We start from the raw sequence: 14,278 nt of genomic DNA on the forward strand, positions 1-14,278 counted from the left end.
AGTGAGATGGAGAAGAAACAAATAAATCTGTAATTGTTTGTGATCAATTAAACACCATACTCACTCAGACCAGCCTCAAAGACTGTCTTTATATGATGGGTTTTGGGCTAGATGCTGGAAGATCTACAATCAAATTCTTTTTCTTTTGAGATGGAATTTCCCCCTTGTTGCCCAGGCTGGAGTGCAATGGCGTGATCTCAGCTCACCGCAACCTCCGCCTCCCAGGTTCAAGCGATTCTCCTGCCTCAGCCTCCCAAGTAGCTAGGATTACAGGCATGCGCCACCACGCCTGGCTAATTTTTGTATTTTTACTAGAGATGGGGAGATGGGGTTTCTCCATGTTGGTCAGGCTAGTCTTGAACTTCCAACCTCAGGTGATCCGCCCGCCTCAGCCTCCCACAGTGCTGGGATTACTGGCGTGAACCACTGCACCCAGTGAATCAAATTCTATGGCCGCCTATTGTATATGTAAAACCAATGCAATAATTCTCTCTAAAAATGGTATATTTTTCCACATAGAATAAAGGCAGGTATTTGCCTGAATTTTGCAGTATTTCCATAGAAGTGTTCTTTTCAAGGGACTAAAGGAAAACAAAATGGTGCAGTACAAAAAGAGACAAACCCAGATTTGAATTTGAGTTCTTCCATTACCAACCCAACTTTAGGCAACTTATTTATCCTCTCCAAACTTCAATTTCCTCTTATACAATAAGCAAAGACTTTGAGATCAGATGGTCTTGGCTTCAAATTCCAATACCACTGAATAATAGCTACGTTAAGTACAGACAAGTTAAATTAGTTTTACTAAGTCTTATTTCTTTTACCTGTAAAATGGGAGTGATTTTACCTATAAGTATTGTTTTAAGAATTAAGTGAAATAACCAGGCATGGTGGCTCACACCTGTAATCTCAGCACTTTGGGAAGCAGAGGCAGGAGGATCACTTGAGCTCAAGAGTTGGAGACCAGTCTGGGCAACATAGTTGAGACCTCGTCTCTACAAAAAATCAAAAAATTAGCCAGGTGTGGTGACATGCATCTACAGTTCCAGCTACTTGGGAGGCTGAGACAGGAAGATTGCTTGAGGCCTGGAGGTTGAGGTTACAGTGAGCCATATTTGTGCCACTACATTCCAGCCTGGGCAGCAGAGTGAGATAGTCTCAAAATAAATAAATAAATAAATAATAATAAAAAAAATTATTTCAGTGAAATGGATGTCAAGCTCCTGGTATACAACTGATAATTATGCAGGATCAAACACATTTATTATATAGGCATTCAATTTTAATATAGTACTATCTTCTCCCCAGTCCTCCTCAGGCTTTTTGGGATACAAACATTTTCTCTAAAGGCACAAAGAAGAAAACACTATGTGGCATGCCTAACACTGCCACTGAGTCTACTCTCTTTTCCTAATACTTCCTTTTCAAGTAGGAGAAAGAATAGCCTCAATCAGAAAGAAACAGCTTAAAACTTAGGGCTGATTGTTCAAGCTTAGCTGACCATTTAAGGCACCAAAAGACTCCTTCCACTCTGATCAACCTGTCTGTAAAAGGGAAATACTACTAACTGGCTTGCAATAACAATGGTAGAGTGATGCTAGTGAACACAATTGTCAATCCCAGGTAATTTACATTTTGAGTTCTTCTGCTTCCATCTTACGTGATATGTCAGCATTGCGCTTTTTTTTTTGGTCAACCTTCTTAACATATTTCCAATTAAAGATGCTTATTCATAATCTCTAACCTAAATGGGGATTACTGAGCCATTAAGTTGGGCAACATATGTTACTTTTTAGAGACTAATAATTTATGTTTCTTACCACATTCCACTGGTTTATCATAACGATACAACTGCCTAACCTCATGGTTACTGCTATGGCAGCTGCTGGGATCCTGGAGAGAGTTTCTTTCACCACTGCAGTCTGTGCTTTGTATTTGCCTTTGTAAACATGTGGAATAGTGCAACCCTGCCATAGACAGCATGCCCTGAATAGCTTCTTCCTCTGTGCTCGTCGAGGTAGGACATTCCCTAAAGAAGAGATGATCCAAAAACACAAGAGTCTATTTTTACTGATGACATTTTTGGTAAAATTTAAAACTAAAAAAAATTTTCACAGTATTTATCTTACAATATAATAAGACTTACTACTATCAGTAAGCCTACCTTTTAATTGGAATTTCACTTCTAGATGGCTTCTGGCTCTTTTGAAGGAAGTTCCTCATCACATTAGATTCCTCCTTAAAGTTGGATGTTATTTCTTGTTTCTTTTCATCACCTGAACTTTCAGACTCTTCAGTGGTAAAGATATTTTTCTGAGATAATAATTACACAGAAACAAAGCTACATAAGAAATTGACCAAGTCTGTACAAATGAATCCAAAAAGATTTTATACATCTAGAGAAAGTCAGAATCTTAATTATCATGGAATTATTTCTGTATTTCACATGAAAAAAATGATAATCTCTATTAACTACATGAACATACTACCTTGATTAAAAAAATACACAGTATAGGCTTTCTTTAAGGTAAAATAAAATATAATCCATGAGAAATATGAAACAAGAATAGTATAAGCAAAGGAGTCTCTCCCTCTACCCTTTCCAAAATCAGACAAAAGCTCTATGTCTCAAATGTGAATGGTCACATGATGGCATGTGTGTACACTGACTACCACAGAAGACCCTGTGCTACTTAAGTTAGACAGACAAGCTTTGAGAAAAGCTGTCATTTGCCTTCCTTCCAGGAGAAGTTACGTGGTGCTCATCTTTCCATCAAATAACGTACAAGCCACGGGGTCTCAGGCGTACCAGTGCAGTGCACTCGGGTCCGGAGTCTTCTGACTCAGAAATATCAGAATATCCTGATGATCTACTCCTGAGTTCTGATTTCACACGTGTAAAAAACCCTGAAAAAGAATGAAAGGATGAGAAAAAAAGAAAGTCATTTGACTATGATGAACAAGGTGACAAGGTAGTATCTAAAGTCCACCCAGCTTGTGATGTCTCTCAATCTCTCTTGCTCTACCCTCCTTTTCACTTTTATTTTCTTCATTTCTTTCTCACCTTAAGGTCTTTCTCCCTAATTGGCCAAGATACAGACTGAAGTATATTCTCAAATATTAAGTGTGGTATTTCCATAATTATATATTCCTTACTTGGATGGATTGACTTTTGTATTTCTTTCCAGAAGAAAAATGCTGAAACTAAAATTAGCTATCAGATGCTTTTCACACTTCTCCTTTTGCATTAGTTGTATCATTAGAAAACAAAAAGATAACTTTCCCAAACGTAAAAAGCATTCACGTAGATAGTGAATTCAACACGGCTCTTTCATGAGGCACTGACATATAGCAATGGTCTGATGGATTCCTGTTGATTAGCACCTGGCATGTGTGCAAAGGCAGAGTCACCAACTACAGCAGTGCCAATTTCACTCAGATTAGCAGGAACTGGGGTGTTCAACGTGGATTAAATAATGTTAGTTATCTGAAACATTTATTTGTCAAGTACCAAAGTATTTATTTAAACTACTTTTTAAAATGGAAAGGAATACAGAGATCCTGAAATATGTTGAGAAATTAAGGCTTAATTCAAAGAAGAAAGACCTTAAGGAGAAGGAGGTGTTACTATTTTGCCATACTGATGATAACCAATTAATAACCCAGTAGAGGCCTTCTTGTCAACAGGTAATCAATTAAAACCACAATACATGGATTACTAACAGCTTCAGATTAGCTAATCATATATACTTCCTAATTCTGAAAACCATATACATGGTAGCTGAACTTATATATAAAATTAAATGAAACTTGAAACTTTTACTTTGGGGAGTAGAGGCCTATAACATGCATGAGCTTTCGAGTTACTCTTTAAAAACTGACTAGATGAGTGCATCTCTAACCCACAAACATCCCCTCACTGAGAACACCACCCCTGGCCACTGGGCGTACACCTCACTGGGCATTCACCTTCAGCACTTCTCTCATACTTCAGATTTTTCAAGACAGTTTTAGGGACACAACAGTTTTCTGCTATTATAAACTTAAGAACTTCAAAATTAGTAAGTTACTTTACATATTATCACATTAGTAATCAAAAGATGTTTAAAATAACCATTAAAAAAAACATACTGTTCAGTGGTTTTTGAGATTCTTCATGTTCCACTCCCTCTATTCCTGAACTCTCTTCTATCTTCATTTTTGCCTTTTTTGTCCTTCTTTTATCCTCTTCATTTTCACTATCTGCTGTATAAAGACTTTGATCTGCAAAGGGCTGTCTTTCATCTCTGTATCAAGAAGAAAAAGTTATCAGAATACAGTGCAAGACTCTGTAGCCAAACAGTATTTATTCCCCTCTCCCTTAATTTACAAAGAGTAGAGAATTGAGACACTGTCCCCATATTTCAGTCAACTGTGCAATAGTATGCACTAGGGATCTGAGGTTTGTTTTTTGTTTTTGTTTTCTGAGACAGGGTCTTGCTCTGTTGCCCTGGCTGGAGTGCAGTGGCACAATCATAGCTCACTGTAACTTTGAACTGCTGGGCTCAAGTGATCCTCTCACCTCAGTTTCTCAAGTAGCCAGGACTACAGGCATGGCCACCACACCCAGCTAATTTATTTTTATTTTTTTGTAGAGATGGAGTCTTGCTAAGTTGCCCAGGCTAGTTTTAAACTCCTAGTCCCAAGAGATCCTCCCACCTCAGACTCTCAAATCAACTTGGGATTACAGGTGTGAGCCAACGAGCTCACTACAGATTAAACAGGGGTCCCCAACCCCTGGGCCATAGACTGGTACCAGTCCATGGCCTGTTAGGAACCAGACCACACAGCAGGAGGTGAGTAGTGGGTGAGTGAGCATTACCACCTGAGCTGTCTCCTATCACATCAGTGGCAGCATTAGATTGTCATAGGAGTGTGAACCATATTGTGAACTACACATGTCCAAGAGTTACACACTCCTTATGAGAATCTAATGCCTGATGATATGAGGTGCAACAGTTGAATCCCAAAACCATTCCCTGGCTGAGAAAAAATTGTCTTCCACAAAACCGGTCCCTGGTGCCAAAAAGGTTGAGGACCACTGGGTTAAATGAACAAAGGGAACCCAATGAAAATTAACCTATTTGATACTCTGATTTACTTTACATACTTAATTATTCTTCCATTTGTCAGCAGTAATCGTAGATCATTATCTTTTGCTCTCCATTCAGGTACCGTGGAGGATGGTTGGAGATGTTTGTTGAATTTTCCATTCAGTTTAGAGCTCAAGATGTCCTGAAGGTATAAATGCAGAACTTACTTACCATCCACCCTCAGGTAGCCCTGCTCGACTGACGGAATACAGTATACCACCACCTCCCCCATGGTCCTGCATCTCAAAGATGCAGGCAGCCACCTGAGCTTGGGGATATGCAGCAGTATGGCACTCCAGAGTTCTTAAAGCCAAAGTAAGAGTATGGCTCATCTTTCTGGAGGGCCATTAACCATGAAATGCATTCTAGAAAGTAAAACATAAAATATGCATAAAGTGAATTCAAAGAAATTTCATTCTTGCAGAAAGCTGAAAAACTGGAGAAGCAATGCCTCAGAGTATTTTAGCTCTCTTCCCCTTGCTTCTTCCTGCTAAAGTGCTAGCTACTGGGCCTTTCCATTCACCCATCCTTCATCTAATACCTAGTCAGCAACTTACAGGTCACCACACTGCTACCACTAGGAACAAGGGTCACCATGTGACATACAGGTAGTAGCTGGGTTTCAATGCATCAAAAAGACTTCATTTTCCTAGTGTTTTTCCCCTTAATAATAAATAGAACCTTTCATAATAAGCTTAATCTTCTCTGATGATTATAGTTTAGAACAGCATAATCTTAAAACATTATAATTACATACAATTTAAAATATTTAAGAAAGTTTTATATATATAAAATATATATAAATATATAATATATATAAATATATATAAAATATATAAATATATATAACATATATAACATATAAATATATATAAATATATATAACATAAATATATATAATATAATATATATAAAATATATAATATATAAATATATATAAAATATATAATATATATATAATATATATAATATATAAATATATATAAAAATATAAATATATAGTATAAATATATGTATATATATAAAATATATGTATAAATATATGTATAAAATATATAAATATATATAAATATATATAAATATATATAAATATATAATATATAAATATATATCAAATATATATAATATATAAATATATATCAAATATATATAATATATAATATATAAAAATAAAAAATATATAAATATATAAAAATATATAAAAAAAATATATATATATATATATATTTTTTTTTTTTTTTTTGAGATGGAGTCTCGCTCTGTCGCCCAGGCTGGAGTGCAATGGCATGATCTTGGCTCACTGCAAGCTCCGTCTCCCAGGTTCACACCATTCTCCTGCCTCAGCCTCCTGAGTAGCTGGGACTACAGGCACCTGCAACTGCTCCTGGCTAATTTTTTGTATTTTTAGTAGAGATGGGGTTTCACCGTGGTCTCGATCTCCTGACCTCGTGATCCGCCCGCCTCGGCCTCCCAATTTTTTTTTTTTTTAAGCCAGGATCTAGTTACGTTGCCCTTAAACTCCTGGGCTTAAATGATCCTCCTTAGTCTCCTAAGTAGCTGGGACTACAGGCCCACACCACAGCACCTGGTTCTTCGACCTTATTCATTTAAAATGGTTGCTTATCCTCTTCATGGGATGTAAAAGTATGGATGATGCAGAGCTCACTACAAAGTCACTACCATGTTCAGCAAAGGCGCTACACTGATCTCATTACTGCCGCCCACTCTCCCCTTTTTCCAGTAGGCCAGCACTTCACGAAGTTTAAGAGTTTCTTCTGACAGTCTCCCAGTCTTAACAGTCCTCCAGGCTGACTGCTGGCTCAAGTAGAGGCTTTCTGCATTTGCTCCTCCCTCTGCCTGTAATGCCATTCCTCCAATCACCATGTAACCATTTGACTTCTTCCTATTTGTTACTCAGCCGTCGGTTCAAACCTGAGAGGCTCTCTGACCACCTTAGCTAAAGCAGTCAGCTTTACCTCATCCCCCTTTATTCTGTTGTTCTATTGTTTTGGGTTTTTTTAAATAACACTTATCTGAAATTATATTATTTTAGTATATGTCTCTGTCTCCCCATCCTTCCAGCTTGAACTAGGATGGAAGCTTCATGAGGGGCAGGGACTTAAGTTTTGCTCACAATCTTCTCCAGAGCCTAGAAGAGGAAGTGGTACTTGCTAAAGACGCAATAAACATATCAGCAATCGAATGAGGTCTATTCATTCAAATTCTACACTAAAACTTAGAAAGATTAAGCACCACTCTCTGTCACAAGCATAACTACTGGTTGATCCCTACAATGCTGCAGCCAAGATTAGATATCAACAATCGTCAGACTATTCTCTTATTATCCCTTTAAAGACTTTAAGGAACAGCCAAGTTTCTTTTTGTTGTCATGAAACATAATACTTGCCTCTTCCCATGGACACATCTCTAATCTTTTGAGGACCTCCCTTGTGTGGAGCTCTAGGATGTCTAGGTTAGAAGGAGTTCGGACATTATGATCTCGAAGTTTCCTCATCTTTCTTCGGGAATGGTATGGGGAAGTTGCTTCATTTGAGGATCGTGAAACTGGACACACAATAGGAATTCCCTGAGATTTAACTGGTTTGCCGTTTTCCTCCTTTAAGAATTAAAATCAGAGTATTTTTATAAGAAGGCTACTACACACATACGTGACTAAATAATCATCCATAAAAATATTTTAGAAAACAAAAACCATTCAGTTTAACCACATAAACACAAAAAAGACTAAATCCTAAGCTTCAAACAGCTTTGCTGAGAACTTTATATCCCTTCTCTCTCCAATATAATATACTGTGAACATACTTCCTTGATTTTTTTTTTTTTTTTTTTTTTGACACAGAGTCTCGTTCTTGTCGCCCAGGCTGCAGTGTGTGGAGTGCAGTGGTGCAATCTTGCCTCACCGCAATCTCCGCCTCCTGAGCTCAAGCGATCCTCCTACCTTAGCCTCCCAAGTAGCTGGGACTACAGGCGCACGCCACTACACCCGGCTAATGTTTTACAGACAAGGATTTGCCATGTTACCCAGGCTGGTCTTGAACTCCTGAGCTCAGGGGATCCACCTGCTTCGGCCTCCCAAAGTGCTGGGATTACAGGTGTTAAATCAGCCACTGCACTGGGCCTTGATTTTCAATATCTTATTAGAGGCTGTGTTGCATTCCACTGTATGGCTATAGCTTAATTTTCTGACCTAATACTTACTGGAAGCCATTTAGGCTGCTGTTCTTTCCGACAATGAACATTCTTTTCACGTACATATTTGAATAAATTAATAATTACTTTTTAAACTAAAATTATACATCTATGTAGTTTTAAAAATTAAATATTCTATAAGCATATCATGAAAAATAGCAGTCTCCTCTTCCCCATTCCTCTCATTCTCCAGAGGCAACAACTTGCAAACATTTTTTTACTGTGGTAACATAAACATAAAATCTGCCATTTTAACAATTTTTAAGTGTACAGTTTAGTGGCATTAAGCACAGTCACAGTGTTGCACAACCATCACTGCCATCCATCTCGAGAACCTTCTCATCTGCACAAACTGAAACCTGAAACTGTACCCACTACACAATAATTCCCCATTCTCCCTTCCCGCCAACCCCTAGCAACTACCATTCTACTTGCATTCTCTGTGAATTTGACACCTCTAGGAACCTCATATAAGTGGAATTTTACAAAATTTGTCCTTTGGTGACTGGCTTATTTCACTTAGCAAAATATCTTCAAGGTTCATCCACACTATAGCATGTGTCAGCATTTCCTTTTTTAAATTTTAATTATTATACTGTAAGTTCTAGGGTACATGTGCACAACATGCAGATTTATTACATATGTATACGTGTGCCATGTTGGTGTGCTGCACCCATTAACTTGTCATTTACATTAGGTATTTCTCCTAATGTTATCCCCCGCCTCCCTCCAACCCACGACAGGTCCCGGTGTGTAATGTTCCCCACCCTGTGTCCATGTGTTCTCATTGTTCAATTCCCATCTATGATTGAGAACATGCGGTGTTTGGTTTTCTGTCCTTGCGATAGTTTGCTCAGAATGATGGTTTCCAGCTTCATCCATGTCCCTGCAAAGGACATGAACTCATCCTTTTTTTTTGGCTGCATAGTATTCTATAGTGTATACATGCCACAATTTCTTAATCCAGTCTATCACTGATGGACATTTGGGTTGGTTCCAGGTCTTTGCTATTATGAACAGTGCTGCAATAAACATACGTGTGCATGTGTCTTTATAGCACCATGACTTATAATCCTTTGGGTATATACCCAGTAATGGGATGGCTGGGTCAAATGGTATTTCTAGTTCTAGATCCTTGAGGAATCGCCACACTGTCTTCCACAATGGTTGAACTAGTTTACAGTCACAACAACAGTGTAAAAGCGTTCCTATTTCTCCACATCCTCTCCAGCACCTGATTGCCATTCTAACTGGTGTGAGATGGTATCTCATTGTGGTTTTGATTTGCATTTCTCTTATGGCCAGTGATGATGAGCATTTTTTCATGTGTCTGTTGGTTGCATAAATGTCTTCTTTTGAGAAGTGTCTGCTCATATCCTTCGCCCATTTGTTGATGGGGTTGTTTGATTTTTTCTTGTAAATCTGTTTGAGTTCTTTGTAGATGCTGGATATTAGCCCGTTGTCAGATGGGTAGATTGCAAAAATTTTCTCCCATTCTGTAGGTTGCCTGTTCACTCTGATGGTAGTTTCTTTTGCTGTGCAGAAGCTCTTTAGTTAAATTAGATCCCATTTGTCAATTTTGGCTTTTGTTGTCATTGCTTTTGGTGTTTTAGTCATGAAGTCGTAGCCCATGCCTATGTCCTGAATGGTACTGCCTAGGTTTTCTTCTAGGGTTTTTATGGTTTTAGGTCTACTATTTAAGTCTTTAATCCATCTTGAACTAATTTTTGTAAAAGGTGTAAGGAAGGGATCCAGTTTCAGCTTTCTACATATGGCTAGCCATTCCCAGCACCATTTATTAAATAAGGAATCGTTTCCCTATTGCAGATTTGTCAAAGATCAGATGGTTGTAGATGTCTGGTATTATTTCTGAGGGCTCTGTTCTGTTCCATTGGTCTGTATCTCTGTTTTGGTGCCAGTACCATGCTGTTTTGGTTACTGTAGCCTTGTAGTATAGTTTGAAGTCAGGTAGCGTGATGCCTCCAGCTTTGTTCTTTTGGCTTAGGATCGTCTTGGCAATGCAGGCTCTTTTTTAGTTCCACATGAACTTTAAAGTAGTTTTTTCCAATTCTGTGAAGAAAGTCATTGGTAGCTTGATGGGGATGGCATTGAATCTCTTAATTACTTTGGGCAGTATGGCCATTTTCATGATATTGATTCTTCCTATCCATGAGCATGGAATGTTCTTCCATTTGTTTGTGTCTTCTTTTATTTTGTTGAGCAGTGGTTTGTAGTTCTCCTTGAAGAGGTCCTTCACATCCCTTGTACATTGGATTCCTAGGTATTTTATTCTCCTTGAAGCAATTGTGAATGGGAGTGCACTCATGATTTGGCTCTGTTTGTCTGTTATTGGTATATAGGAATGCTTGTGATTTTTGCACATTGATTTTGTATCCTGAGACTTTGCTGAAGTTGCTTGTCAGCCTAAGAAGATTTTGGGCTGAGATTATGGGGTTTTCTAAATATACAATCATGTCATCTGCAAACAGGGACAATTTGACTTCCTCTCTTCCTAATTGAATACCCTTTATTTCTTTCTCCTGCCTGATTGCCCTGGCCAGAACTTCCAACACTATGTTGAATAGGAGCGGTAAGACAGGGCATCCCTATCTTGTGCCAGTTTTCAAAGGGAATGCTTCCAGTTTTTGCCCATTCAGTATGATATTGGCTGTGGGTTTGTCATAAATAGCTCTTATTATTTTGAGATGCACTCCATCAATACCTACTTTATTGAGAGTTTTTAGCATGAAGGGCTGTTGAATTTTGTCAAAGGCCTTTTCTGCATCTATTGAGATAATCATGTGGTTTTTGTCTTTGGTTCTGTTTACATGATGGATTACGTTTACTGATTTGCATATGTTGAACCAGCCTTGCATCCCAGGGATGAAGCCAACTTGATCGTGGTGGATAAGCTTTTTGATGTGCTGCTGGATTCGGTTTACCAGTATTTTATTGAGGATTTTTTGCATTGATGTTCATCAGGGATACTGGTCTAAAATTCTCTTTTTTTGTTGCGCCTCTGCCAGGCTTTGCTATCAGGATGATGCTGGTCTCGTAAAATGAGTTAGGGAGGATTCCCTCTGTTTCTATTGATTGGAATAGTTTCAGCAGGAATGGTACCAGCTGTTCTTTGTACCTCTGGTAGAATTCGGCTGTGAATCCGTCTGGTCCTGGACTTTTTTTGGTTGGTAGGCTCTTAATTATTGCCTCAATTTCAGAGCCTGTTATTGGTATATTCAGGGATTCAACTTCTTCCTGGTTTAGTCTTGGAAGGGTGTATGTGTCGAGGAATTTATCCATTTCTTCTAGATCTTCTAGTTTATTTGCATAGAGGTGTTTATAGTATTCTCTGATGGTAGTTTGTATTTCTGTGGGATTGGTGGTGATATCCCCTTTATCATTTTTTATTGCCTCTATTTGATTCTTCTCTCTTTTCTTATTAGTCTTGCTAGCAGTCTATCAATTTTGTTTATCTTTTCAAAAAACCAGCTCCTGGATTCATTGATTTTTTGAAGGGTTTTTTGTGTCTCTATCTCCTTCAGTTCTGCTCTGATCTTAGTTATTTCTTGCCTTCTGCTAGCTTTTGAATGTGTTTGCTCTTGCTTCTCTAGTTCTTTTAATTGTGATGTTAGGGTGTCAATTTTAGATCTTTCCTGCTTTCTCTTGTGGGCACAGGGTGTCAATTTTAGATCTTTCCTGCTTTCTCTTGTGGGCATTTAGTGCTATAAATTTCCCTCTACACACTGCTTTAAATGTGTCCCAGAGATTCTGGTATGCTGTGTCTTTGTTCTCATTGGTTTCAAAGAACATCCTTATTTCTGCCTTCATTTCGTTATGTACCCAGTAGTCATTCAGGAGCAGGTTGTTCAGCCTCCATGTAGTTGTGCAGTTTTGAGTGAGTTTCTTAATCCTGAGTTCTAGTTTGATTGCACTGTGGTCTGAGAGACAGTTTGTTATAGTTTCTGTTCTTTTACATTTGCTGAGGAGTGCTTTACTTCCAACTATGTGGTCAATTTTGGAATAACTGCGATGTAGTGCTGAGAAGAATGTATATTCTATTGATTTGGGGTGGAGAGTTCTGTAGATGTCTATCAGGTCCACTTGGTGCAAGCTGAGTTCAATTCCTGGATATCCTTGTTAACTTTCTGTCTCATTGATCTGTCTAATGTTGACAGTGGGGTGTTATAAGTCTCCCATTATTATTGCATGGGGGTCTAAGTCTTTTTGTAGGTCTCTAAGGGCTTGCTTTATGAATCTGGGTGCATATATATTTAGGATAGTTAGCTCTTCTTGTTGAATTGATCCCTTTAGCATTATGTAATGGCCTTCTTTGTCTATTTTGATCTTTATTGGTTTAAAGTCTGTTTTATCAGAGAGTAGGATTGCAACCCCTGCTTTTTTTTGTTTTCCATTTGCTTGGTAGATCTTCCTCCATCCCTTTATTTTGAGCCTATGTGTGTCTCTGCATGTGACATGGGTCTCCTGAATACAGCACACTGATGGGTCTTGACTCTTTATCCTATTTACCAGTCTGTGTCTTTTAATTGGAGCATTTAGCCCACCTACATTTAAGGTTAATATCGTTATGTGTGAATTTGATCCGGTCATTACGATGTTAGCTGCTTATTTTGCTCATTAGTTGGTGCAGTTTCTTCCTAGCCTTGATGGTCATTACAATTTGGCATGTTTTTGCAGTTGCTGGTCTCAGTTGTTCCTTTCCATGTTTAGTGCTTCCTCCAGGAGCTCTTGTAAGGCAGGCCTGGTGGTGACAAAATCTCTCAGCATGTGCTTGTCTGTAAAGGATTTTATTTCTCCTTCACTTATAAAGCTTAGTTTGGCTGGATATGAAATTCTGGGTTGAAAATTCTTTTCTTTAAGAATGTTGAATATTGGCCCCCACTCTCTTCTGGCTTGTAGAGTTTCTGCCGAGAGATCTGCTGTTAGCCTGATGGGCTTCCCTTTGTGGGTAACCCGACCTTTCTCTCTGGCTGCCCTTAACATTTTTTCCTTCATTTCAACTTTGGAGAATCTGACAATTATGTGTCTTGGAGTTGCTCTTCTCAAGAAGTATCTTTGTGGCGTTCTCTGTATTTCCTGAATTTGAATGTTGGCCCACCTTGCTAGGTTGGGGAAGTTCTCCTGGATAATATCCTGCAGAGTGTTTTCCAACTTGGTTCCATTCTCCCCATCACTTTCAGGTACACCTATCAGATGTAGATTTGGTCTTTTCACATAGTCCCATATTTCTTGGAGGCTTTGTTCGTTTCTTTTTACTCTTTTTTCTCTAAACTTCTCTTCTCGCTTCATGTCATTCATTTGATCTTCAATCACTGATACCCTTTCTTCCACTTGATCGAATCGGCTACTGAAGCTTGTGCATGCATCACATAGTTCTCGTGCCATGGTTTTCAGCTCCATCAGGTCATTTAAGGTTTTCTCTATGCTGCTTATTCTAGTTAGCCATTTGTCTTATCTTTTTTTCAAGGTTTTTAGCTTCTTTGCGATGGGTTCGAACATCCTCCTTTAGCTCAGAGAACTTTGTTATTACTGATCTTCTGAGGCCTACTTCTGTCAACTTGTCAAAGTCATTCTCCGTCCAGCTTCGTTCCATTGCTGGCGAGGAGCTGCGTTCCTCTGGAGGGAAAGAGGCGCTCTGATTTTTGGAATTTTCAGCTTTTCTGCTCTGTTTTTTCCCCATCTTTGTGGTTTTATCTACCTTTGGTCTTTGATGATGGTGCCCTAGAGATGGGGTTTTGGTGTGGATGTCCTTTCTGTTTGTTAGTTTTCCTTCTAACAGTCAGGACCCTCAGCTGCAGGTCTGTTGGAGTTTGCTGGAGGTCCACTCCAGATGCTGTTTGCCTGGGTATCACCAGCAGAGGCTGCAAATATTGCAGAACAGCAAAGGTTGCTGCCTGATCCTTCTTCTGGAAGCTTCG

General features: G+C 38.6%; 1 protein-coding gene across 1 annotated transcript in view; it reads right to left on the reverse strand.

Moving 5' to 3' along the window:
* Nucleotides 1–14,278, reverse strand: part of KDM7A (lysine demethylase 7A) — a 94,437-nt gene that overhangs the window by 9,973 nt on the left and 70,186 nt on the right. The window contains exons 12-17 of the mRNA XM_024250339.3: nucleotides 7,540–7,749; nucleotides 5,150–5,274; nucleotides 4,132–4,286; nucleotides 2,810–2,907; nucleotides 2,165–2,313; nucleotides 1,821–2,029 (exon numbers count right to left, since the gene is read on the reverse strand). Coding sequence (XP_024106107.1) covers nucleotides 1,821–2,029; nucleotides 2,165–2,313; nucleotides 2,810–2,907; nucleotides 4,132–4,286; nucleotides 5,150–5,274; nucleotides 7,540–7,749 — 946 coding nt within the window. The remainder of the gene's footprint in view (nucleotides 1–1,820; nucleotides 2,030–2,164; nucleotides 2,314–2,809; nucleotides 2,908–4,131; nucleotides 4,287–5,149; nucleotides 5,275–7,539; nucleotides 7,750–14,278) is intronic.

This window comes from Pongo abelii, chromosome 6, assembly GCF_028885655.2.
Source record: "Pongo abelii isolate AG06213 chromosome 6, NHGRI_mPonAbe1-v2.0_pri, whole genome shotgun sequence".
NCBI lineage: Eukaryota > Metazoa > Chordata > Mammalia > Primates > Hominidae > Pongo > Pongo abelii.